Source organism: Macaca fascicularis, chromosome 1, assembly GCF_037993035.2.
Source record: "Macaca fascicularis isolate 582-1 chromosome 1, T2T-MFA8v1.1".
Classification (NCBI taxonomy): Eukaryota; Metazoa; Chordata; class Mammalia; order Primates; family Cercopithecidae; genus Macaca; species Macaca fascicularis.
Genome location: NC_088375.1, coordinates 140,295,443 through 140,323,296, shown reverse-complemented (window position 1 = coordinate 140,323,296; position 27,854 = coordinate 140,295,443). Strand labels below are relative to the sequence as shown.

The window sequence follows — 27,854 nt, the reverse complement described above, 5'->3', positions numbered from 1 at the left end:
AAAGTTAGCCAGAGCTGGGTGGGGGTGTCAGATGCTTTGTGGGGTTGGTCTAGGACAGTGCTTCTCATTGAGGTGGGTCTGGGGAGCTGGAACAGGGGAATTTCATCCTCCTAGGAATATTTGGGAAGATCTAAAGACATTTCTGGGTGTCACAACTGGGGAGGTGCTGGTGGGTAGAGGCCAGGGGTGCTGCTAAATATCCTGCCTCAACCCCGCTAGTGCTGTAGCTCATGAGGCTCTGACCAGAGAAGAGCCTTATGGGCCTGGGTGTCTATGAAGGGACTTCAACATGAAGGGAAAGCACTGGAGTGTGTGAAAATGCCAATCTCTTTACCCCGAGTTCTTCAGGGGCATGGGTGACTGTTTATCTCCCACTTCTTCTCTAACTAACTTTAACCATCATGTGTCCCCATTCTTTCCTGGTCCCAATTCCACAGTGTCCCATCCTCTCCCTCTTCAAATTCTCCCCTCCCCAAGTGGCCAGAGGCCTGCCCCTGTGTGCTGGACAGCCACCCTTCTCATCCCCAGGTTGTGCCTTTTCCTGAACAGCACCATATCCAGATTCATGTTGCAGCTACTTTCCTCTGGAAGGGTCTTGGGCCAACCCCACAGGCCTGTCCATGCAGCTAGGGCAGGGGAAGCCAGTCCTGAAGTTTGACCACACAGTGGCACAGTGGCCTCTCTCACAGTAATGGGCGCCCTGAGAGTTGTGCCTACTGTCACTCCCCTTTGCATAGGAAAGATTTGAGGACTTTGGGGAAAGCTGGACACAAGGCCCCAAGGGAAGAAGAGGGCTCTGAGGGGAGCTGCTCCCTTTTATTCTAGTCTTCCCTCCTTTTCAAAAACATAAATCCGGCTGTCTTCCAAACCCAGCCTCCTGCTTTTCCTCCTGTCGTTGGGTGCCAGCTCCACTCTTCTTTTCCCAATTACCCCTTCATATACAGCCTTGTACACTCTCACTCCACCAACACCATCCCCAACACACACATGCACACACATGAACGCACAACATGCACACACACACATGCATGCACACACACACGCATGCACACACATGCACGCACACACACATGCACACACATGCATGCACGCACATGCATGCACACACACATGCACACACATGCATGCACACACATGCATGCACATGCAGACACACACACATGGGAGATCTCTTGAGAGTTGGGGGCTATGGCTCCTGCTTTTATTATACTCCTCATTGTACCTAGCAATGCTGAGTGCACAGATGCAAGCCCTTGAAGTCACCTCTCTCTGACACCAGCATTAAAGACTGACATCAAATCAGAGTCTCAATAAATGTCTGTTGAATGACATGAGGCATTCAGTAAATAACTGTTGTCTTGACCTGAGAGTCAGGACTCCATTTGACTGTTTATCTCTTCGTTATTCTTTAACTCACTCACCTGACCTTACATACAAATATCTTGCTGGGGAGAAGGGACAAAACAAGAAAAGCTGGGAGCGATGTTGCCCAGGCTTGGCACTCCAGACCACCCAGGTGACAGGGCTGCTGTGGCCCTGGGGGGAAGGGGGAGCGTGCTGGCTCCCGGTACACCTGAGGAGGGTGGGGGCCCGGGTGAAGAGGAGGTCGATACCAGACAGAAGCTTCCCTACGCTCCTGAGGGAGAAATGTGAACTGGGAGCCTGAGGAAAGAAAAATAAATTTCGTTTAAAATGTGGTTCTTCTTGTTCCCTTCCCTGGGAAGATTAGAGGCTGGGGGGTGGGGACTGCTGAGGCCCCAGGAGCTGAGGGTGGGGGTGGGAGGGAAGCCAGGAGAATGTAGGAGGCTCCAGGGAAGAAGGTGTTTTAAAGATGATTGAGAGACCACAGGGAAGGGGGCTCCATGCCTGGTCTTTTACCATTAATCCCCCCTGCTGAGAATACAGTACTACAGGTTTGCCATGAAAGAAAACCTCTGCCTGGGTCAACCAGTGGCATGCCTTCCCAGGTGGCTGTGCAGCAGCACGCCCAGCACCAGCCCCGCCACCCCCACCCGCTTGCTTTCCAAGGTGGGCTCTTCCACAGCACTGGCCTGATGGGTCCATGCTCACAGTGAGCAGCGCCCCGGTGAATCTTGACAGACTGGAACAGTCTTTGTTCCTGACAGTGCCCTTCAGGCCCTGGCCTGGGATTTCCTCAGAGACCGTGTCCCTTGCTTGGGGATGGACCCCTGTCCCCTCTCACAGCCTCTAAGGCCAGGGATCTTGCAGAGCCTCCATTCCCACGGGGCCGTGGCCAGCCTTTCCTGAGCCCTTGTCCCCAGATTTGCTCCGTTATGGATTTCTCAAAGCCTGAAGCCGGCAGAAGGAACCGCCTGCATACCGACTCAAAACCAGTCCTGCTCTGGGGTTAAGAAATAGTGATTTGGGTTCTCATGTCCACATTGTAAAAGTCACAGAGAAACTGTGGTTTGAAATTACTTCCTTCACACTTCCTCCCAGCAGGACTCAATCTGATGATCAGACACTTAAGTGAAATGTCTGCCTCATCATCGAACCCACTGGATGCATGAGGTATGTCGTCCCGCCAGGAGCTGGACAGCCCACGTTTGCATCTGTTTGTTTAAATTAGGAAAAAAAAAAAACCAAAACACCTTCTGGTTGGTGCCTAGGGGAAGGGGGGTTTCTTACTATTAAAATGGTAATTGTACTCATACCATATAACGTTCTTCAAACTTGGGCTCACTAAAACAAACTTTTCTATCCAGGGCAGCAAAGAATGGAGTGTTTATAATGCAGTTTGTAGAAGTGACTACATAAAGTCTATGCTTTACTAGTTTGAAACAATGAGAACGTAATTGAGCATCTTGATGCACCAATCTGGTCATACGCCTGTCCTTTCTCACTCGGATAGGGAGAGAAGGCTTCAGAAGGTGGCTGGATGGGAGGAGGATCAGATTCTCCTCGGAGAAGTTTCCCCCGTTGACTCTCCTGTGCTCCTGAATCTCCTACTTACTTCCCTCCACCCGGCCGCGCACGCGCTGTGGTTATTTTCTGCTCACTCATCTCTCACCTTCTGCCCTGTGAGCCTTCTGAGGGCTGGCATTCGCCTGACTCATCTCTCCATCCCCAGAGACCAGCCCAGTGCCTGGCTCACAGGAAGCACCGAAAGTTGGCTAAGTGTTGAAGGAGCTGCACGCACACTGAGGAAGGTGCCTCCGGGGCTGAGTTCAACCATTCTCCCACATTTCTTGTTTGGAACCTGCAGCAGAAGCTGTTCTATCGATACAGCCTCTCCCACTCCCCTGGTAGACCACTTGGTGACCCCTTTCTCATCCCTGTCAACCTCTAAGGTCATCCTTAGAGTCAACTCCCTCATCCCAGGAGCATACATCTCCCAGAAGCCCCTAACGGCCGCCTTTGCAGCCTCTGAGCCCCGTTCCCTCAGCAATCTCCCTCCGACTAGCAGCCTTTTCTCAGAGGGCACGCTCCACCCACAAGGCTGCAGTAACCTCTGGATTTCCGGGGGGCTTTACTTCCTCACGACCTCTCATTTCCTCCACTCTCATGAGTGGGCTCCAGTGGCCATTTCCAGTCCCTCTAGCCATCTGCAGAGGAGCCTACTACACATGTAACAGCACACAACACCCACTCACACTTTGTAAAGGCACACTGGAGTTGTTACTCTCGGGCTGTTTCTTGTTCTTTCCCTGGGGAGGGGAGACACAGGAGAGGGAGCCCATTCATCCTTCCTCTTCACTCTTCCTGACTCCTGGTGGCTCCCACCCTGGTGCCCAGCTCCTGCCATCTTCCTGCACAACCATAGTGCCCATGTGGGGCCAACACCCTCACCTCCCATTTCCTCCTTGCCCTCACCATGCACCTGCACCTCTGCTCCACTTCACCCTGGCCACATCTGGGGGCCAGTCATCACCCGCCTACCTTGCCTTCGAAATCCTGAATTCACATATTTCACTTTCTGACCACAGCCATCAACTCTTTTATCTTGTTCATTTTCTCAATCACTTAAACAGGGTCATCACACCCATTGAAACTTCTATTCCCTTGCCTCTTCATTTCTCCCAGTCCATTTCAGTACCTCTGCCTTCTCATCCTTCCTCGTGCAGCCTGGACCTGATGCATGTAGTCCAGTGCCTGCCTTCTGCCCCCTGCCTGTTGACCTTCCGTGGTGCCTCCCTACACACCCCCAGCCCTGCATCACCCACTCTCTACTTGCACTGCCTCAGTGCCTGGATGGTAAATATTACTGGGAGAAATAGTACAATTATGCGTATTTATATCATGATGACACATGATCTCCAACCTCCCTGGCTCCTTAATGATAGTTGGCCTTGCTTCTTCATGTTCCTGGTTAGCTCTCTCTCTAGAACTCTGTGAGAGTTGCACCATATCTTTACCAAACTCTGCAAACTCCTCTCCCCCTGCTTCTAGCCCTTGACCTCATACTTCCCATAGCACCATCTGTCTTAGCATTCTTTCTATCTCTAGACTTAACTGGATGAGACCTTTCCTGCCTTCCTTCCCAACTTCCTACCTTCCAGGCTTCTGTGGAGGAAGAAGCATCTTCATCAAGGTGATGCTCAAGCCGCCTCCAGACCCCATCCCTTCCTGCCTCCGCTAGTATCCTTTTCACCAAATCTCCCTGTTCTCTCCCATATCTTCAGTCTCTCCATGGGTGAGGCAAGTGATGCTTGAGAGCACTGGAGTCCCGCTTACCTGCAATTCTCTCCGGGTGAGTCCGGAGGGTGTCCATGAATTGGGACAAGATGCGGAGCTCTGTCCAAATATGGCCAAGGTGCTGGCTCTCTGGTGCATTCATGAGGAGTTCTTGAAAATCTCGATATACCCTTGCCAAGCTGTAAGGACAAAGCCTCATTAATAAGGAAATAGCTGTTATTCTTCTAATAGTGATAATATCTCATGCTATTTTTAAAGATTTATGTGCCTGAACTAGCTACTACATTGAGTATCCTTATAATACTGCCAAGGTAGGAGAAAGAGGTAATTTTACTTCCTTGTACATATAGGCTAACTGACAGCGATATCTCACTATCTGTTCAGTCTCCCAGTTTTGGCAGGGCCTGGTCACCTCTCAGTCCCATGCTCTGTGTGTCTCTTGCCCAGAGAAGCCTTAAACAGGGTGACATTGGTAGATATTTTTTCCAGTTTTTACCCAGATTTCTGAGACCTGTCCTTCCACCCATTCACATGGGTAGGCTCTGACAGCCATGCTTCATCCACAAGGACCTCCCTGCACACACACACAGGCACACACATACATGCACGCCTCTGCCAAGGCTGATGAGAGAATAAAGCTGGATCAACCCGATTTGTTCCCAGGGATTCGGATGGTGTTCAGAGATGGGCTTCTGATTGCCCAAGCCGAGGTGCTGTGAACTGCATGAACGGTGGCAGCCCAGTGCATTGAGGAGCTGGGGAGACTGGTCCATGGAGAGAGGTGAATGGAGTAGATACAGAGGCCAGGCCATGCAGGCCCAGATGGAAGAGAGTTGAGGAAGCAGCTCCTGACAGCTCCCCAGGTCTTGGCCTGCCCCTCCTGAGCCCTGCCTTGCTGCCCTTGGCTCTGTGAGAAGGTCTAGTATCCAAATCATACATTTCCTTCAGGGGTTTAAGATTGCTTGAATGGGTTTCCGTACCTTGCAAGCAAAAGAGCCTTGAATAAGCCAATATTTCAACCATAATGTGTGTGTGAAACATGAAACCCAACTTTCTGGGTTCAAATGCCAAATACAACTAGTGTCTGGAGCCCCCTTCTCCAACTCCCATCCCTCAGTTTTCGCCAATAACTTCTACAGACACTGCTAGGGCCATTCCCACCAAAGCTCCATGCAGCCTCCACTGAGCTGTCTCCAGGCCTCCCTGATCCCACATGTGACCCCATACGATCTCTCTGGATAGGCAGGTGTTTCTTAAGCTGAAAGTGCAATTGTAAACTAAAACTGCAAGGCAGTGCTTGCAGGAATATGAGCCCTACTAAATGCCATTTCCTTGACTTTGCTAGGAAGACAGATGTTTCCTCTTCTATCATCCTGTAATCTGGGGGTCAGCAAACATAAAAATTACAGACTTACAGATCATACAGTCTCTGTCACAACTACTCAACTCTGCCATTGTAGGGCACATGCAGCCATAGTTTGTTCACAGTGGGGAAGGCTACCTCCAATCATTAGGTTGATCTATCAAACTCTTTTTCCTTTTTAGTCTAAAAGTGGGCTTCTCCTGGAAGAATCACACTGAGCTCCTCCAAGGAAAAAACTAAAGTAACCAGGTATCTCAGTTTTCACCTAGCCTGGTGTTTATACAGGTAGGGTAAAGCCTGCTCCCCAACAGGCCCTTGCTGGTGGCTTTCAGGTGTGGGCTGTCCAAGATGCTGCTTAAGGTCAGCACAGCGGGTGAGGAATGGCCCTGTCCCCACCCTAGGCCTCTGTCTCTAGGATATGTTCCCATGATGTTCTGCCAATGCTCTGAAAGGGAATTCCAAAGACAGACCTTCTTCCTGTGGGATTCGACTTGAGTTTTGACCCTAGACCAGAGGCTATTAACCTGGCATCCACAATTCCCTGAAATCAGATGTACAGTGTAATGTTTGGTATGTGGCCATTTTTCTTGGGAGAGGGGTCATTGGTTTTCACCAGTTTTTCAGAATGGGCTGCAGGCCCACAGTGAAGAGCCACTGCACCGGAGCCATATTCCAAGATCTCACCACTCCAGGGGGCCGACGGCAGTTACGACAGAAGATTTGGAAATTGTCTTTTTCTCCCAGGAAGTAAACTTCACTTTGTAAACCTGACTTCATTTATCTTCTCAATGCTCCCTGACATTTTTCCTAGCCCTTAGATGTCCAAGAAAGCTTTTAAAGAGAGATCTGTCCAGGTTGATCAGCATGAGGGAACTGAGGTTTTCTCCTACAATGATTCACTCCACTCAAGCAGGTCAATGACCAGAAGGCAGTGGACATATCTCTGCAGTGGGCTGCCATCGGACTCCAGGTCACATTTTGGGGATCTAAGGACCAAGAAATTGTGTGCATGTGGCCTTAGCTTGGAGATTTCTCCCCAAGTGCCCTGACAGTTAACAGAATGTTCCAGAGAGGAAACCTGCTCTGCTCCTAAGAAGTTAGGGGCTCGGCAAGCCACAAGAACACTCTTCCAGTGCTCCATGCTCTGTGCACGCACGTGTGCATTTCAGCACGTGAAGGAGTGTGCAGCTTCCTCCCCCGCATGGTAGAGATCTCAAGACTTACATGGAGTTGTTGTAGTTTGACACAATTCCAGGAGATTCTCCTGGGGTGGGGCTTTGAAAGCAGGGATTGTTCACATTGCAGAAGATCCCCTGGAGCCACGGCAGCATTCCTGCTGAGGGCATCGCCTTGTTAGGAAAATGGCCTTTAAAACAGAAAATGAGGACAAGACGGGATTAGTCATGGAGCCCAAGCAGGATGCAGACCTAGGAGTTGGCTTTTTTGGGAAGGAGCCCGGGCCCCTCTGATGTCCTCCTTCATTCTCAGCATTTAAGAAGCAGGAGCATCTCATGTGTGCCAGGCCCTGTGCTGGGTGCTAGAGACATGGCCTGTTCTCTCAAGCTCCCGGTGTAGTGGGGAGACAGACAGTTGTTGTAATAGGCATGGGTGGAAATGTGAAGGGGAAGCAAGGGGGGACACATCATTTTGTGCTGAGAGGGGCATAGGAGTGTTAGTTCAAGAAGCCTCCACGCAGCTGCTGCTGCTGCTTGAGCATAGGTTCATCTATTCCTTCAGCCACGGTGAACTGAGCACCTACCCCCAAGCATGCAGTAGGGCTGCAGGATATGGGCTCCTTGGGGAGAGGTAAAGAAGGAAGAGTCTGATGGATAGGAGGCTGATTCAGAACTGGGGCCTGAAACTCATGAACGGGAGGGTGAAGATCAAGAATAGAGGACTGGGCAGCTTTGCATAATGCTTTAGGCTTCCACATTAGCCGCACAGACGGCCAGAAACCAGGTGAAGCATTTCCCACAGGGGCAGAGTGTAACAGAGGCTCTCACTAGGTTCCTTTCAGGTCTGCAGACACCTCAGGGGTCCAAGAAATAAAATTTTTCTTTAGTACAATTGTATAGCATCCCTTTTCCTCATTTTTCTCTGGCATCATGTATAACATATCCTCTATACTGATTTCTGAAATATTTTACAGAACTCATCTATAAATCTCTTCTCTTTAAAACGAGAGAGTTTAGGTATAAAAAATAAAAAACAAAACAAACAGAAATAAGTGCACAGTCTCTTAGTAACTACACACAAGTATTTGCTTAGAATGTTTAGGATTAAAACACGAAAATTTGGGCTGGACAAGGTGGCTCATGCCTGTAATCCCAGCGCTTTAGGACGCTGAGGTGGGAGGATCACTTGAGGCCAGGGGTTCAAGACCAGCCCGGGCAATGTAGTGACTCTGTCTCTACAAAAAACAAAAGATTAGCTGGGAGCAGTGGCTCATGCCTATAATCCCAGCACTTTGGAAGCCGAGGCAAGAGGATCACTTGAGCCCAAGAGATAGAAGTTTCAGTGTGCCATGGTCCCAACACTGTACTCCAGCCTAGGCAACAGAATGAGACCCTGTCTCTAAACATTTTCTTTAAAATTATAATTTGTGTAACATTGATACATCGGTCATATGCATCATAGACATGAAATGATGATAAGTGGATCAGATCCCCACCCCCCCCACCCCAAGACCTTTCTAGACAAAAGGCCCAGACCAATATCTCTCCAGGGCTTGCCCAAGCTACCCTGCTATGCTTACATTCATGTTGGCTATAGAGCGGGTTGGCGTTCCTTAACCAGATCAAGACCAGAAATAAAGATAAAGGCCACACGAGTTCCACCACAAAGCGAATCTGGAAAAGCAAAACAAAAAGAGAGAAAGTTCAGCGGTGCTAAGAGATTATAGAAAACATAACCAGAGCAGACACACCCATCCTCAGAGCCCATGTGAGAAGTAGGACTTTGGTTGTGGTATATTTACCTAAACAGTTTCCTTCTTTTACCCCCTCCCCACCATACAACCTCTGCCTTGTTTTATTATATCAATCAGATTTTGTGTCCATCTGGGTTCTACTCTGCCTCTATTTTAGAAAGCTGCATTAGCATGAGACTTTCATAAAGGATCATCAAGATCCTCTGCTTCAGTGCATTTTAGCTGTCACTATGCACATGAATGCAGATTTGGGTTCAGTATGGCCCCACCAGAGCTTGCATTTCTAATATGCTCCCAGGTAATGCTGATTTAACAGGTAGTAAAGATTTCTCTGTCACCACTCACTCTGCAGATAAAGGAAGAGGCTCAGAGGAGGCAGGTGACCTGTGCAGTGTCACATCAGCAGTGGCAGCATCAGAACCAAAATCCAGCCTCCTGTTTCTGGGGCCAATGTCCTTTCCCACCCTCCCCATTACCTTGCCCTTGCAAATGTGGTCATTTAATGAATGAATGAATGAATGAATGAGTGAATAAATGACTGTGATCCATAGCAAAGCCAACAAAAATCAGGCCTACCAACATGTTTCCTTCAACAGTTTCTATTGCTTAAAGAAACAAAGCAGGGCACACGGCCATGGGTTTTTACATTGGAAGAGGCTGCTGATGTCAACGTATAGTTGAAAGTTGGTATTTAAACTTTGGTTCCATTTGGAGCTTAAGGACTCTTGACTCCAAAAGCAGATCCAGTGGCTGTGGCAGTCCACACCCTGTGGCATTGCGCATGGGGGTGGGGGTTGGAGATGTGTAATTAGGAGAGGAAGAGGGAGAGGGACAGGTGAATTGGAGAGTAGAATAGTTCTATGCAACCCTTACTCCAGGGACCTTAGGAAGGAAACACGTAAGATCTGAAGGAGATCTGAAGCAGCTGGCCGGGAATAGCAAGTTTAATAGATCAGCTAGGGGCTATTCACATGGTCTTTCATGTAACCCTTTGTTGTTTTCCTCTCAAAGAAATGTAAATAGGCTCTCAGCAAAATAAAAGACACCATAGCAGAGGCTCAATACATGCTCCTTTCCTGCTAGTAAGAACAAACCATGTTCTGCTTTTTAAAAAACAGCCTGCTGGCAACCAGATTATAAGAAACTAAAAAATAAATTGATGTGGTAAAATGATCATGCATTGAAGAAAGAAAAAGCAAAACTATTTGCGGGCAAGTGGTGATGATGTAGCTGTAACTTTTTACAAGATGTTTTGCTCAAAATATGTATAGGGAGGATGTGTTGGAGGAAGCGCGCACACACGCACACAATATGGGAAGAAAAGTATAGATTTTTCGTAAGGCACTCTTTTTTTTTTTTTTTTTTTTTTTTTGAGACGGAGTCTCACTCTGTCACCCAGGCTGGAGTACAGTGGTGCGATCTTGGCTCACTGCAAGCTCTGCCTCCCGGGTTCATGCCATTCTCCAGCCTCAGCCTCCTGAGTAGCTGGGACTACAGGTGCCTGCCACCATGCCTGGCTGATTTTTTTTGTTTTTGGTATTTTTAGTAAAGATGGGGTTTCACCTTGTTAGCCAGGATAGTCTCGATCTCCTGACCTTGAGATCCACCCGCCTCGGCCTCCCAAAGTGCTGGGATTACAGGCGTGAGCCTCTGTGCCTGGCCCTGGACTTCCCTTTCTTAACACACACTGCACTTGAAGGTCATCACTCCTCCAAGTAAGTGAAGCCCTCGAGGGCAGTAAGCTTCCTGAGGGCAGGAACCTCATCTGTCATTGTCACAGGACCCCACATGGGGCAGGACTCATAATAGGTGCCCAATAAATATCCATGGAATGAGTGAGCTTTTGTCAAGACTGGTTTAGGAAGCTTCTCCACCAAAGCCTTTGGTGACACAGGGCTCTGATCACCAACAGTCTGTAGATTTAAGAAACAGCCTCCCCCAGGGGCATATACCTTGGTGTTTTGCCTTCCATTCTGGATCATTCCGTCAGTGGGTAGGGCTGGGAAACAAGTTCAGCAAGATAGCAACATTGAGTGATAGGAGCAAATGATGAAACCTGGAAGTTGTTCCCAGTGTCTTCACCAAAGAAATGAGACATCCAGTTCAAATCCAACACATTTGACTCCTTTAGACAACTGCTTGCAATATTGGCTTTCTATCAAGTAGACTGGCTGTCTTCCATGCGGCAACATCTATCTGGGAGTGGTCTGGTTTGTTAAACACTGATGCTGATTTGGGAGTTAGTGGGAAGATCTGGGTTAACAACCACTTTGGGGCTTGCTTAACCTCTGAGTCTCAGTTTTCTCCTCTCTGAAATGGGACTACTCATGTTTCCTACAGTGTACACTCAGGGTTAAGAGAAGGTTACTCTGAGGTCAAGTAACTGGGGTTACTATCCAACCTGTTCCATCTTAGCTATGTGACCTTGGGCAACCCACTCAACTCTCCGTGCCTTTCACACACGGTCTCATCTGTGAAACGGATGTGATACCAGGACCTATCTCCCAGAGCAGTCGTGAGGATGAAATGGGACACCTGTGTTAAACACGAAAGCACAATATGGCATGAGGTAACACTCAATAAACGTGAGCCATTTGTTATTGCCTCACAGGGTTGTCACAAGATCACAGGGATGTTGCAACGGCAGAAGAGGAAGGAGACAGAATTAAGATTATCTGCAACCTTGTAGGCCTGCCCTCCACTTAGTTCGTCTCCCTCCTTTTTGGATTCAGAACTGCCCAATTGCTGGCTTGGAACCACGGAGCTTCCTAAGAAACCAGCCACACACCGTCCTCTGCTCCATATGTAAAGAGGGAGGGCTATGCACCACGGAGGGGACCAGCCAGCTTGGCCTGCCTGTCCCATGGGTAAAATTTCCAAACCAAGCTAGTGCATTGTCATCCTCCTTTGCAAGGCTTGTCACGCACACTCCTGGCATCCACCCACTCCCTCACTCACTCATTCTTGTATTTTTGAAGAATGTGGTCTCCACAAGGCACGGTGACTTCAAGGCCTCCTCTCAGGAGTAGGGGCAGGATCAGCACCTCCTTTCTTCCTTCCTTCTTTGTCTGGCCCTGGGACTGATCCTACCTCACCTGTGCCCTCTTCTCATCCTTGAATTAGGCTGTTGTTTTCTGCCTATAGTCCCCCTCCCTCAAATAATCACCCGTGTTGATTAAGTCATCACTTCTCATGTGGCTGCGCGCTGAAAACATGCCGGGATCTCAGGTCATGCCCCAGATCAACTACATCAGAATCTTGGGGCATGGGACATCAGGGTTCTTCTTTTTAACACTTCTTAGGTAGTTCCAATGTGCAGCCAAGGCTGAGAACCACTGATCTAGGTAATGGTTGGTTGGTAATCTTTAAAAAATATTTGTTGAGAGGTCACTGTTGTTCTAACTCTGTGAGAGTGTGTTTGGATTTTTTTGGCAGGGGCTGGGGGCAGGTGCTGCATTTCACATGTCACTCCCTGGTCAAAGACCACCAACCATTCTTTTCCTAGCCTGACAGGTCTGGTCTTCGCAACAGCCTCTTCTGCCCGCTTCCAAAATCATGCTCAGCACCCCCGCCCCAGAGCGGCATCCTTGTCCTTGACGCTCAACTGCGCACGGGCATACCCCAGGGAGAAATTCCACAGTATAATTAAAAACATGTTTTCTCAGCAGCTCAGACTCCCCCCACCCTGCCCTTTACACATGTCTGTAACTTTAATTAAGCCCAGCCAAGGCTCAGAAGAGCTGGTGGAAAATTCTTTTTTTCCAAACTGGTATTTCCTTCTGTCTTTCTTTTTCTTTTATTTCTTTTCTTTTTCTTTCTTTCCTTCCCTCCTTCCTTCCTTCCTTCCTTCCTTCCTTCCTTCCTTCCTTCCTTCCTTCCTTCCTTCCTTCCTTCCTTCCTTTCTTTCTTTCTTTCTTTCTCCCTCTCTTTCTTTCTTTCTTTCTTTCTTTCTCTCTTTCTCTCTTTCTCTCTTTCTCTCTCTTTCTCTCTTTCTTCTTTCTTCTTTTTCTTCTTTCCTTCTCTCTCTCTTTCTCTTTCCTTTCTCTCTCTCTCTCTCCCTCTCACCTCCCCTCCTCTCTTTACCATTCGGTCGACATCGGGAGGAGGGTTTCTGGCAAGGGCACAGTTGTGCTTGTTGTTTTAAAACTGAGCCTGTTACATTTTCCTCCTTCCTGCTCTGTTTTCAATTTAACAGAAGGCAGCCGAGGCCTAACATGAGCCCCATGATTTTTCTTTCTGCACCAAGAACCAGGGCAGGATTCTTAGCCTGGACAAACATGACCAAGAGCCTGGGTACACTGGAGTTGGTGCCCAGCCTCTCCATACTTGCCACATTCTGGGCCTGATGTTGGGCCCCGGACAAAGGCCACAGCTGTCCCCAGGTGCTCAGGGGTGTGGTGTCCAAAAAATGACTAGCGCCCCACATTCATGAGTCCTCAGGCCTCCCCCAGATGTCTGTCCTCACCCGGAAGCTGGGATGAAGGGATGACACCAAGAGACCCACCTAGTGATCTTCATAAACCCTCCCTGACGCAGCGCCCGGTCCACAGCCGACACAGGCAGATGTGTGTTTGTCTCGTGCAGTGGAGAGAGCTCTCGTCGCTGGGAATGCACGTTATCAGGATGAACTCCTTGGGAAGTCTTCTCTCATCCTCTCCTCATCATGCCTCCTCTGAGCTCCCAGACCTACTCCTCACTCCCACCTGTGTTTCCTTCTGCTCCACGGCTCCCATATTGTGCTGTATAGTAATTATACACGGGAGCCGCTCCTGCCTGGCTCTGAACTCCATGAAGGCGGTGGCTCTGTCTAGCTCACATTGGTATAGGGCAAACACGCATCCCAGTTTGCCAGGTCCAGTGTTAGTTTACATTTATTGTCCCAGTGCAATTATTAATAGTACTCCCTTTCACTTTCAAAACTGCCCTGATTGGATGATAAATTATGTGGTCACTGTGTCTTAGTGAGATCAGTGACCAGACTATTGGACAGATCTTGATCCATGGGGGTTGGTGTGGTGTAATGGCCATGCCTGCCTGTCCTGGGTCACACAGCATGGGTGTGAATCCCAGGTCCAACACCACCAATTACTAATCCTTCTCTGGAGCCTCAGTGACCTCATCAGTACCGTGGGGATCACAGAGAGGCCTCTCTCGTGGAGCTGTTGGGAGGGTTCAGGGAGGTGATGCACTTAGTACAGTGCCAGACACTTAGTAACACTTGACAAACTTTAACAGAGGAAGAAGAAAAAGGAGGGAGGAAAGCAGAGATCTGAAGATTTTCATCTTATGCCCTTAGGGATTGGGAGCTGACGAATGAGAAAATTTGGTATCTGTTTTTACTCTTGCTCTGCCTACAGGAGGCATGGAGGTTTGAGGGAAAACCTGGGAGCTGAATTATGGGCTGGGTGGTTGTACTTTTCTTAGAGAGACCATCTTCTAGAGGCAGAAGTTTCCAGAAAAACCGAAAGCTTAGGAAGGAGCCACAGATCCCTCTCAGAGCTACTGAAACTGTGGGGGGTGCCTCTGTCTTACCCAGACATCCTGGAAGCTCCTGGAATGTGGTAGCAGATGGGGAGCCACTGGGAGGCATGCCAGACAGAAATCTCAATTTCCAGGCCATCGGGACGGCATCCAGTGAACGCCAGCCCAGACCAGGCCCAGCCCTGGGAGGTGGCCCGGCCAAGGCCCTCAGCCTGAGTGGCTCCATCTCCTTGGGAGCACACTGTGGAGAAGGCAGAGTCCCTGAGCAGGAGCTGCCCACACCAGGGAAAGGCCAGATTGAGAGGGAGGGCACCAGACCATTCTGAAAACAGGGTTATTCTCTGTCACAGCGACATGAACGCCACAGGAATGGGCTCATTTTAGGCCAGCAGCTACAGTCCTCAGTTATCATGTGACCCCCTTTGAGGGTCACAGAGAGCACAGTGAGAATAACATGAACTGAGAGCTTTAATTTCTTATAGGAAAGAGAGAACAATGGCATATTGGATTTTCCTCCACAATCCACAGACGCCTCACATAGGCAGGGGCTGGGAGGCCTTGTTGCCATTGTATACCCATGAACCTAGCACAGTGCCTGGAGATTATTTGTTGATAGAATGAAAGAATGAATACATGAATAAATTTAATCATGAGTTTTTTCCAGTTTTGTCAGGATTTTCATGCAAGAAGGGAAGCTCCTAGGAGAAAGGACTGAGTTTCTGATTACTCTTAACACTTGGCCCCTGGGGACAACAGATAACTTCAGCAACAGTCTTGACAGAGGAAAGTGGCCTGAGGACAATGGCGCTTCCCAGACAAGCCAGGTCTAACTTGCCTCTTCCCCCTGCAGCCTCCCTGCATCCTGGGCTAGCCACCCACAGGCTTTGGAGCCATCCACGTGCATGGTTGAAGTGTGTCCCGTGCTGCTTTCTTTTATGCTGCTTGTTAAGCTATTGTCCCTTGGCTCTACATGCACCAATCTTCCAGGGCTTTCTCCTCAGGTGTCCAGACCCGAGGTCAGGCTCAGAGACCCAGCAGCAGCCTCGATGCACGCCTTGCTCCCAAGTCCTAATGTCAGCTCCACAGACCTCTCATCGATGTTTCCAAGTCTTAATAATTCCTCTCTCTTCCCTTGGTTCTCTCAGCCCTAGGGGTGGGAGCTGTGTCCTGCAATTGCTACCTCCACGATACCTTAGAGTTTTCTTTTACTCTCTCAGGTACCAGCTCTATACTTAGCTAACACCTTTTCATATTCAACTCTAAGGAGGCCCTCACTGAAACACTCATTCGTAGGCCTTCACCTGTTCCAGTTGGCCCCATCACCTACATGAACTTATTCTGAACCGAGATTTGGAACAAATACTGTTCTCTTCTCATCTAAAGCAGGTCTCCCTCCCTTTCCTCCTGAGCTCTCCAGTGGCTTGCAGCTCCCATGGTCCTAATCTCACCCCTACGCAGCCCCCACCCCTTATCCCCTCCTTCCTCTTTCAGCTCCTTTAGTCATTGGCATTTGCACGACTCTGCAAGGCTGTAGCAAAGTGCATTCTTTCTTTATAGTTCTATAGTCACGCCTTATCCCTTCCCAGAAAAAAATGCACAAAGCCAGTTGTCATTTACATGTACAGTCTTGGTCTTCTCTGATCTCCGGCACCTTTTGCCCACACTTCTTATGGAATATTCCACCTGTGCTACTTTACGTTGCTCTTGGTCTCAAAACATACTTTGGGTTTTCCCAGCCAGCACAGAAGCCAGTGCAGGGTGGAATCTGTGTTATGCTTTTAGGGCTCCAGTCTAGCCCAGCCTGGTGTCTGCTCATTAAAAGAGTTCAGGAAATGTGCGTGATGGTTAATAATGTATTGCGTCTCACAGAATCTAGGACACAGTCAATTGTAAGATGCACTGTTATTTTTCTGCACCACTAAGAAAGAAAAAAAATGTGTCCAGTTAAACTGTGACTTGATCGTGAGCTGCATCCCAATTTCAAAATGTTAACATGTGAAAAAACAATGTGCCTTAGAGAATCAATGAAATAAGCCCTCACTAAGCTGGGAAGCTATTTGAGGGAGTTCTTGTTTGCCTTTGGCCTGCTCTTCAGGGCTTAAGGTTCTTCCCACTGCTCAGTGTGGATGCCCTAGAGGGAGGTAGAGTGGACAGGCAGGTGTAAAACCAGGGGTGGGGGAGGGGTGGGCAGGCAATAGATTGACAGGCAGAGTGGGCAAAAGATTCTCATGTGGCTGAGGACAGAGAACACATCTTCCCGGGAAGGGCACCGTCAGAGGGGCCCACAGAGCGGCCATCCAGCTAAACACGGCTTCAGTGCTAATCGGCGACAAGCCCACTGACTGCTCACAACCCCCCGCCCTGCCCCACCACCCCACTCCACACTTCCAACCTGTTTATTTGCTCCACACCTCGTTTTTAAACCACAGACAGTAACTGTTACCTTTTGCCTTTTCCGCAGGGTCCAGTTCTTCCAGAGCAAAAGCTGTATCTGTCTCACGAAGCCCATGCTAATGACCACACGAAGACCAGATTGGTCAGAGTTGAGGTCCCGCAGACAGCAAAGGACATAAACGCCGCTAAGAGCGCCTCCCGCTCCGGCCACTGTGCCCTTCTGGTGATTAAAGGCTACTTTTCCCCTTCAAAGCATAATCCTTTTTAATTACGCATAAGCCCTTTGTTGGGGAGAGGAGCCCGGACACTGCGTTGGCTCGTTTTTAGTGAGAGAAAGAGAACCCTGAAGACACAAGTGGCTGGGCACCAGGGAAATTGAGGTGGGGGATGCAGTGGGAAACCAAGACCCTCGGGCACTCTCCTCCATGAGAGGGGTTCCTGAGGGGGATGTCTTTAGATATCTTTGACCTTAAGTTTGGAACAAAATCTCTTTGCATAAATATAGGCTGGGCATTTGTCCTCAGCAAGAACCTGCCATGAGCCGGCAGCCGGGGTTTGACTGGCCCTTTAAGTCCAATCAACTCACGTGGCAGATCTGAAATGATTTCTCCCTCTTTTAGTCTTTTATCGTGCTCTGTAATGACTTCAGGACAGCTAGTTGGGTTGTCTCTGAGCTTACTGGAGGGTAATGATGTTTATCTCTTGGGCTAAAATTGATCAACTAGTAGTGGTTGCCTGGAGCTCTGACAGGAAAGGCACTGGAACACTCCAGGCTCAGCAGGACAGAGCCGTGATCGACTTGCAATGTCTGACTGGGGTGCCGGCACGAGGAGAGGCAGCAGGTGGGCCCGGTACTGTCATTCCAACCCTGCAGTGGGGTGGTGCTGGGTTGACTCATCACCAGGTGAGGGATCTGTGATCCGAAGGGACACCCCAAACGGAAGCCTCCCTGGCACCTTGCTATGGACCTTTTTGTCTCTGCCTCCTCGAATCTCAGAATGTGTTCTCTTTGAAAGACTCTAGACCCTTGAGACCTGGATAGGGGTGGAGAGAGAACCACAGACAGGAATGGATGCTGACTTCATGGAGTTTGTGGTCTGGTTGTAAACACGGGACTTGAACTCAAATAACTCAAGGAGTGTGATGAGGGCCCACAGGCTGTGCATGGTGGGGCTTCCAAGAGGAGAGAGATGGTTTCTGCGTACGAAGGCAAAAAGGCTCCTTGGAGGTGATGGCATTTAAGACAAGCTTGCAGAATTACAAAATAACATTTTAGAGTAAGTTTATGATTTATAAACTGCTTTTGCATATGCTATTTCATTTTAGCCTCACTACAATTTTGTGAGGTTCTTGTTTGTCGTTTTACAGATGAGGAACGTAAAGCTTAGTGAGATTAAGTACTTTGCTCAGGGTCCACATGACAACGGTGGGTCCTTGAACAAGTGAGTCATTTAAACTCTGCAAAGACAAGGAGAATAGTATATCTTGCCCAGGAAAACCACAAGTGAAGCATGGCTGGAGTGAAGGCTATGAATGGAGGATGCGGAAAAGGAGACAGGAACCTGACTGAAAAATTGATGATGATGATGATGATGATGATGACTGATTCAACTGAGATTTACTGAGCACCTGTGAAGTGACTGGAGTGGCCCACAAGTGCAGGCCACCCCCAAGCAAAGTCTGGCAGAATCATTAAGACCTTGTTACATGCTAAAGGGTGTGGGTTTTATCATGCAGAAGGTGACGAAAGATTTTAATCCAGTGGCTGCCAAGGGTAGTCAGTTCACCTCGCAGCAATGTGGGAGTGGTTTCGGGGGAGGCAGAGAGCCTGAACCATGCAGTGACAGCCATGATGGAGAGAAGGGGAGGGACTGGAGGGATAGGAAGGAAGGAGACACAGCAGTGCTGGATGAGTTACTGGAAGAAGGTGGTGAGGAAGAGGCAGAAGTTAGTTAGATGGAGTTTGGGGCTTGAGCACCTTGACCACCAGGTGCTCATAACTGAGAAGGGAATGCCAGAGAAAAGCCAGTGGGGAGTAGGAGGCAGTTGGGGAGAACAGGGGTTTGCATTTGATATACTGAAGCTGAAGTTCCTATGACATCTGACCACACATATTCAGCAGGCAGTTGAATACTTGGGTCTGGAGTCAAGAATAAGCTTGTGAGATGGAGACATAGATTTGTGAGTGGTCAATACATAGGTGGAAGATTAAGTCCTGGGAGTGATTAAACAGGTGACCCAGGAAAGAGAAACTTGGAGAGTATATGAGATTGCTGAAGGGGAGCTACAGCTGGTGAAGGAATATGCCTCCTTCCAATTCCCAAACACATCAGCTATATAAATAACGTTCTGTCATAGTTTTAAAATGGTCCATTCTTCATTGAGCTAGAAAGGAGAAAGTTAAACTATGAGCACTTTGTTAATATTCAATTGATGATGCTCTAATAGTATTATTCCCATCTAATCAATGTTCTTGCCTGAACAAATCTGTTTATTGAGATTGACACATACATGAAATAAAATGTATCATTTGAACCTTATTTTACAATTGAGTAGTGTTAATACGTTCATATTGTTATGCAGCCATTAGCACCATCCATCTTCAGAACTTTTTCATTTTGCAAAACTGAAACTCTGTACCCATTAAACACTAACTCCCCAGTGTTCCCTCCCCCTAGCCCCCGCCAACCATTCTATTTTCTGTCTCAATGAATTTGACTACTCTAAGTACCTCATCTAAGTGGAATCATAGAAAAGCATAATCTTTAAAGTTCATCTATGTTGTAGCAAGCCATCTTAATCTGTTTGAGCTGCTATAACAAAATACCATAAACTGGGTGGTTTATAAACAACAGAAACTTATTCCTCATGGCTTTGGAGGCTGGGAAGTCCAACATCAAGGTGCCAAGAGATTTGGTGTCTGGTGAGCGCTTGTTTCCTGACATGTAGATGGTACCTTCTTGGGGTGACTTCATCCAGTTGAAGGGAAAAGGGGTCTCTCTTGGGCTTCTTTTTATAAGGGCACTAATCCCATTCACAAGGGTTGTACCCTCATGACCTAATCACCTCCCCAAAGCCTCACCTCCTAATAGCATCACCTTTGGAGTTAGGATTTCAATTTACGAATTTTAGAGGAACACATAATTTAGACCATAGCAGATGTGTCAGAGTTCCAGAATTTCTTTTCTTTCTTTCTTTCTTTCTTTTTTTTTTTTTTTGAGATGCAGTTTCGCTCTTATTGCCCAGGCTGGAGTGCGATGGCGCAATCTCAGCTCACCACAACCTCCGCTTCCTGGGTTCAAGGGATTCTCCTGCCTCAGCCTCCCAAGTAGCTGGGATTGCAGGCACGTGCCACCAAGCCCAGATAATTTTTTTTTGTATTTTTAGTGGATATGAGGTTTCTCCATGTTGGCCAGGCTGGTCTCAAACTCCTGACCTCAGGTGATCTGCCTGCCTTGGCCTCCCAAAGTGCTGGAATTACTGGTGTGAGCCACCATGCCCGGCCACAATTTCTTTCCTTTTTAAGGCCAATTAATATCCCATTGTCAGTATAGACCACATGTTGTTTATCCATTCCTCCATCCAGGGTCTTCTGGGTTGTTTCCACCTTTCAGCTATTGTGAGTAATGCTGCTGTGAACCTAGGGGTATAAATATCTGAGAATCTGCTTTCAATTCTTTGGGGTATAAACCTAGGAGCGAAATTGCTGAATCAAATAGTATTAACTTTATTTTTTGGAGAACTACCGTACTATTTCCCTTAACAGCTGCACCATTGTACATTCCAATCAGCAGTGCACAATGGTTCCAACTTCTCCACATCCTGGCCAACACTTGCTGTGCTCTGCTTTTCTTCTTATCATCGCCATCCTAATGGGTGTGAGACAGTATTTCACTGTGGTTTTGATTTGCATGTCCCTAATGTTTAATGAGGTTAAGGACATTTAACTCTTTTTTACTCTTTCAGTATTATAGATATTTGGTAGGATTTTTCTCTCAAGGTAACTCCAGTTGTTTAAAAATTATGTCAAACTAAAAGCTGTGTTCAGTTTTCTCATATATTTCTGAGAATATACCTAGTGAGTCAAGAATGACACTGATAACTGCACATTTCATTCTCATAGTTATCACCATTAACACAAATTGATCAGGGTAGATATGAAATTGATGTGGTCTTGGCAGTAGTTTTGAGCTAGGACCCTGCACATGGATTGAGAGTTGTGATGTTAAGTGATAGACCATATCAATTCACATTTACATTCAGAAGTACAAAGAAGTCAAGGGAAATGGTGAAGTTTTAAAGATCTTCTCACTTCTATTCCTGAGGGTTGAACTAGGAAGAGGCATTCTGCTACTTATATCAGTTATTCTGCAAACACAAATTCAGTAGTGGAGAGAAGTAATTTATAACTTTTTAAAGTTTCTGTTTGGAAAAAAAGCTATGGAAAAATTATATAGACAAAATTACTTTGAAATTACTGTAATTTTGGAGTGGAAATAAATTTGATAGTGAAACCAGTACCAAAAGATCTCCATTAATTCACTTGCAACAAGCTGAAGAAAATAGAATGTCCCAAAATATATCATTAGACACATATTTATTTGAAACAGTGATTTTAGGTGGAATGAGAAGACATTATGAATCTATGTCACAAGTATAAAGGCAGTTTTGGGACTTCATAATGTAAGATGAAAAATATCTGATTTTTAAATTTGAATTTATTCCTACCAACCTCAAAACTAAATCATTGTGCAATTAAAACTTGAAACTCCAATCATCATGAATAATATGTTTCCTCAGCTTATGCAATAATATTTCATGAGATGATAGTGCAATAAATAAATCAGCCTCAGTTTATGAAAGTTACACATAGAAAAAACTCCAAGGCTGAGTGGAAGCTGCCAGCAGGTTGGCTGCCTGGCTCACAAGATTTGCTCTTTTCTAGGAGTGACTCCAGTGCCAAGGGAAGAGTCTGCAGTAGGCTTGTTAATACCAAAGGGATTGGTCATGTGTAGTCACATGATCTTCACTGGGCCAATCAGGGCCTATTCACAGAAATTTGGGGCGTGGATCTGTGAGAAGCATGGGTTAATCATTACAGAAGTACAGAAGTGATGAGAAATTAGAGGCCATGCTGGGTGGCTAGGTTCAGTTTGTGTACGTAGGGGCCTAAGCAAAGACTGGGGACTGGATCTCACTTGTTTTGCTAAACAAGCCTGGGATCCAGGTACAGGACTGCATCCTAGCAAAGGAGATACCTTTTTCCTTTCACAAAGGCATCTTCTGCTCACCAAACTATACAACCACAAGGCTGCATCCACCCAGAGAAGCACCTTTTCTATTTTGCATAAAAGTGCCACATAGGCTAGCAGAGGACCTGAGGCTGTGTTCCCCACCACTAGGAGAAATCTGATCTGCAGTAACAGAGAACGAAGGGAATGCACAGAGAGGCCAAGGTAGAGAGCATGGGTTCCAGTTGTAGCTGAGTCCCTGGTTCCAGCTGTCCTTGGGACACAGCTGCTCCCCTCCTCTTCAGGCAGGTTAGCAGTAAGACACTCCAGTCCTTTCAATAAAACCTCCTTTTGCCTAAATTAGTTCAAATTTGGCTTCCATAGTATCTGAATAAAATTCCTGGGTAGGTCCATGATTGCAATAATAATATAAGTATTATAAATACTAACATAATCCGATGGAGTTGCTGCAAAATTTAAAGGAAAAGAGATTACTGTCGTGAGTATCTTCTAAGAAAGTAAAAGAAATACAAAATACCCAATATTAGCAATTCCTGCATCTATTTTAAAAAGGCTCACAAGTTTTCTTTTTCTTTTTTTTTTTTTGAGACGGAGTCTTGCTCTGTCGCCCAGGCTGGAGTGCAGTGGCACGATCTTGGCTCACTGCAACCTCTGCCTCCTGGGTTTACGCCATTCTCCTGCCTCAGCCTCCCGAGTAGCTGGGACTACAGGTGCCTGCCACCACACCTGGGTTATTTTTTGTATTTTTAGTAGAGATGGGGTGTCATCGTGTTAGCCAGGATGGTCTCGATCTCCTGACCTTGTGATCCGCCTGCCTCGGCCTTCCAAAGTGCTGGGCTTACAGGCGTGAGCCACCGCGCCCGGCCAAAACAAGGCTCACAAGTTTTAAAAACTTGCTAAGCAGTGTCAAGCCAAGTAGGAAGATGTGTGGTAAGTTCAAAATACATCAACCATTGCACATTACTAGCTGGAACGGAAGTGCTTTCATAGGTTATAAAAACATTAAAATGGTATCAACTGATTCTCCAAATCCTTTTATGGCCAATTAATCAAGTGAAATATTTGTTTCCAATTTTGAATCGGCCTTTTGTTTAAATTTATTTATTGTTCACTCAGCATTACCAGAATTCTTTCTAAAGTGCCTCAAAGTGAAACTGTAAAAATATTTTTCCTTTGTTTTCAAAAATAGAAGCAATATTACATAGTTTACCATCAGAGAGAAGTGATGGCTATTTCAAAACCATTTGGCACAGAGAAGAGGAATTTTTCCAGAAAAAAAGTCTCCAAAAGTCGCATATTTTAAAACATCGTTAGAGGAGAAAAAACTTAAAATCATAAGATTTGGGGTAAGGCATATCCCCCTGCCTCCTCAAGACAGAATAAAATTAATATCTATTACTGTAGCTTACTAACTACATCAGTAAATTTAAATTCATACTTTTTTCTGATAATTATACCAAAATGAAAATAATTTCTGAATTATTGAATAACAAAACACTTAAAAAAACTTTACAAACTTGATGCAAATGTAATTCCAGAACTTTACTTTTACCTCTTTTACCTAAAATGCCTACAGCTCAATTTTACTTATTAATCAATCTTGACTGTTCTCTTACTTGACATGGTCTTATTAGTAAGCTGTGTGGCTCTACTGCATATTGCTTTGATTTGGCTGGTCATTGTAGCAAGAATGGCATGCCCAATTTTCTACCTTTCATTGCTAGGAAAATTTACACAATAAAAGAGGTCCCCTCATCACTAATTATTGTGGAGCAGAAATTAATGACCAAACTAATAGAACTAAAGGACTTAGTGATATTGTGGAATCACTGGGCTCATCAGCTGATAAATCAATTTTGTTTTACTAATTGAATTTCCCTATAAAAATCTTGCACTCCAGCTGGTACTAATTTCACTTTGCCTGTAATAATTTTGGACTTCAGGTTGTTGTTACTATTGGATTAACATGTAGATATTGAAGTTTAGCTTATGAAAATAGTACTATTTACAAAAACAATACTCACTTAAACATTTTCATGAGTTTTTCTTGGGAATGAGAAGAGACTTACTGCTTTTACGTCTAAACAATCTTTGTCCATCAGCTCCTCCAAATATTCCAGAGTTCCTCCAAATATTCCAAATATTCCAGGGGACTATGTAGGCAGAAAGGTCTAAGATGGAAATCTAGGGAACTGACTGTTTAAAAGGCAGGTTCACAAGTGTTCATCACAACATCCCTTCTAATAGCAAAACTTGGAAATATCTGTCACAGAAGAATGGATAAATGAATTATGGTATATTCTCTCAGCCAAATCTCTCACTGCAGTGAGCATGAATAAACTACATCTACAAAAGTATAATTCTCCCATACATAATGCTGAGCAAAAGAAGCCTGACAGAGCATTCATAGCCTACATTTACAAAGTTCAAGCACAGGTAAAACTCAGCTCTAATGCTTGAAGTCAAGATAGTAGTTACTCTTCGGGGGGCCTGGTGGCTGGAACAGGCACAAGGGCATTGCTAAACGTGCTGGAAACTCATCATCTTTTGATCTGAGTGCTAGTTACGTGGAGTGTTCTGTTTGTGAAAATGATCAACCTGTGAACTTATGATGTGTGCACTTCTCTGTATGTATACTTCAATCACAGTCTGTTATTTATTTATTTATTTATTTATTTATTTTTAAGCAGGTGAAGGAAGAGAATCCAGTGAGGGAGGCTGAGCAGGATGAGCTTGAGATGATGGAGAAAAGTCTGGAAAGAGGGTGCCCTGGGAGCCACAGAAAGAGGATGTTTCGGGAGGAAGGATCAGTCTACAGTACTAAATGGCTCAGGAAAGGCCTAGAAGGATAAAAACTGAAAGCTGCCCATTGGATTTGACAACTGACCTCTGAGAGAACAGTTTTAATGGGAGGCAGAAACCAGACAGTAGAAGGTTGAAGAACAAGACCCTGGAGATGGGAGCTACTCTTTCCAATGGCCAGACTGTGAAGGGAAGAGTGATGGCCACAGCAGCTGGAGGGAACAAGAACACTGGGTCCAGGAGGTCTTCTCCCTGAAGACAGGAAAGATTGAACCACGTTAATGTGTGGGAGACAGCTGGTTGAAAGAGAGATGCTAAAGTTACTGGGGGATGATTGATGGGGTCTCCAACGAAGTGGAGGAGGTGGGCTTAGCCCTGGGCAGGGGAAGGGGCACCTTACATTCCACAGACACTGCAGGAAAGGAGGCCAGGAAGTAAGTACGATTCAATGAGGGAGTGGAGGCTGAGAGTTGATGGTGCTCATCCTCATGACTTCTAACTTAAATGTGCATAGGAGGTCAATAAGGGGATTAAGTGAGATAATGAGAAATCTTATGTGCAGATTCATTACCTCATCTTACCTTTGCTCTCCTTTGATCATTTTTAAAGCAAAATGCAGTTTAGTCCGTCATCTACAATGGAAGAATAACTTATAGACAGTGTGTAGAGATCTTAGGGGGACAAATTATTCATAGACAACTCCCCCTTCCTTCTCACTCAGACACATACACTCACCATTATATTCATTGAATTCATTGGCAGATGACAGGTAAAGAGTAATGTTATTCAGTTCAGCTTGACGGTTTAACCCAATAATTAGCACCAAGAACAATGCTTTCTGGAAATTGTTTTCCCAGGTACCGTTTCTTCTGGCCCAGCACAGCTGAATCCATTCAGAGGTCTCCTGGCCCCAGGAAAAGCAAGGTCAAGTTTGGGTCCTGCAGTGGAACCAGCTTTCTTCTCAATCTTCAGCTGCTTTGGGGCTTCTTCTGGCACCCCCAGCTCTGTCAAAGGCAGATCAATTTGGGGTGACTGCACATATGGAAACTAAAGATCGGGGAATGTATTCATATAAACTACCTGGCCAGGCACCTTTGGGAAGTCTTCATGGAGTCCAGGGAGGCACAGGGGTGGGGTGGAGTATGCCCCAGCACGATGGGCTCTGCTTTCGCAGGATAAAGCTAAATCCAGTTGTTATCAAAAGTGAGAGGCAGGTTGTTATTCCAGGCACATCTTATACACTCACTTCCAAAGCTGTTTAGAGTTTCACTGATTTGACACCCAGAAAACCCACAGGAGTCCAGAGATTTTACATTTTCTGGGCATTAAGTGCAAAGTACTTGCCAGATAACAGAGTTTTAGGGGAATGCCAAGGAGTGTTGCTTAGCAGACCATGAGTCTGGGCTGTTATCACATGAGCCGCAGTGAATTGCCGGCCGAGTACAGAGTGTGATAACACCTGAGAAGCTTCATTCTCAGGGCCAGATCTGTCACTCTGAATCTCAAGGCATCCCGAGCTCGGCTGTGGTTGTGTATTGAGAGTTGGACATTTCAAAAGGCTATGGTCAGAAGCAAGCAACCCAACCCAGTGACAAACTTAAAAAACAGAGGGAAAGAGACGTTCTAGTGCCAATAATAATTTTTTGGAATTAGGGACCCAGATTAACTCAGCACACGCCTTTGTAGTGATGCATTTACTATGAATAAGTTGAATGATAGTAACTTGAGTGTCTGCATGGAAGTGTGTGCTTCCTTACACTGCCTTCCTTTGAAGGAAGCCTTGGCCCCTGACTACAAGAATTTGTGATCAGGAGGTTGAGAAGTGAAATCTCCACAGACCTGGAACTTGCATGTGCCTGAATAACTTTCAACAACAGGTACAGAGCTTGCCTCCTGGTACAATCTTGCAACCAACAAATGATCAGGAGAAGCACTTTTCCAATTTGTCCACTAAAGGGCAAAACCAAACAATGACCTAAAATGACGTTGGTTTTTCAGTTACCATTTGACCTGGAGCGCGGGGAAAACAAAAGGAAAATGGAAACTACTTAGGCAGCATTTTGTGAGGAGGTGGAAGCAGCGTGGGAAAATATTTCACATGGCTCTTGCCTACTCAGCCTGACAAAAAAAGCTGTGGTTTGTTGTCAGATTCCTTCAACTAAATGTGTCAAAGGGAGAGAAACCTCTCTTGAGTGAGAGACCTCTCTCTTCAAACAGCTGCACATCGCCTCCCGCCTCCCCGGCTCACACCATCCCCAGCCCTCTGTCTCCTCCTCTCTTCACACATGTTGGAGCTGGGAAGGAGAATGGAGAAGAGGTCCATATCCTTAGCTCTGCCTCATGTGTCAGCCTTCATCCCTGCCATGGACTCGTTTCCAGCTCCACCCCAGTGGGATGCCGCAGGGTCATTTTAGCAATCACAAGGATAGCCATGGAAGTAACAGGGCCCGAGTGGACCCCCAGCAATCATCCCAGGAGCCCCCATGAACGGTCTCCAAGTGGCTTCTGTCCCTGAAGGTGAAGCAAAAACGTTGACTCTCTTTATTCTGTTATGAAAGTAGATTATTTTTAAAGTGCTGATCCTCGATACCACTTCATTGATAAAGATGCGAGTGTGAGTATTGTGGTATTGTGGAATACCGTGGTCTTTGGAACCAGACAAAACTGGGTTGCGATCTCATATTTGCCTCTTAGCTATGTGACCTTACAGAGGTTTAAAAGTCTGGATGCTGCTATTAAAATGATGACAGAAAATGTCTGCATTAAACCAGGAGCACCTCAAGTAAATACACGAAGGGCCTTTTCTCTTAATCAGTGATACGTCTTCATCTTTCTCTCGGCTGCCGCTTAAGCTGCTAGATTAGATTCAGGGAAAGTTTAGACATGGCCATGGAAGTCCCATAACATAGAAGACTACGTTGCTTTTCTAGAGGTCACATCAGGTCAACACTGGTTTCTCAATGATGCCTGGAGAGGC

The 27,854-nt window shown here is 46.4% G+C and overlaps 1 protein-coding gene across 2 annotated transcripts in view; it reads right to left on the bottom strand.

Annotated features, from left to right (window-relative positions):
* Positions 1-17,037, bottom strand: part of ABCA4 (ATP binding cassette subfamily A member 4) — a 128,961-nt gene extending 111,924 nt beyond the window's left edge. The window contains exons 1-4 of one of the 2 annotated variants that reach the window (XM_045382934.2): positions 16,873-17,037; positions 8,775-8,868; positions 7,244-7,385; positions 4,696-4,835 (exon numbers count right to left, since the gene is read on the bottom strand). In XM_045382934.2, the coding sequence (XP_045238869.2) occupies positions 4,696-4,835; positions 7,244-7,385; positions 8,775-8,868; positions 16,873-16,938 (442 nt within the window). In that variant the 5' untranslated portion in view covers positions 16,939-17,037. 2 annotated transcript variants of the gene reach the window in all.
* Positions 17,038-27,854: the final 10,817 nt, after the last annotated feature.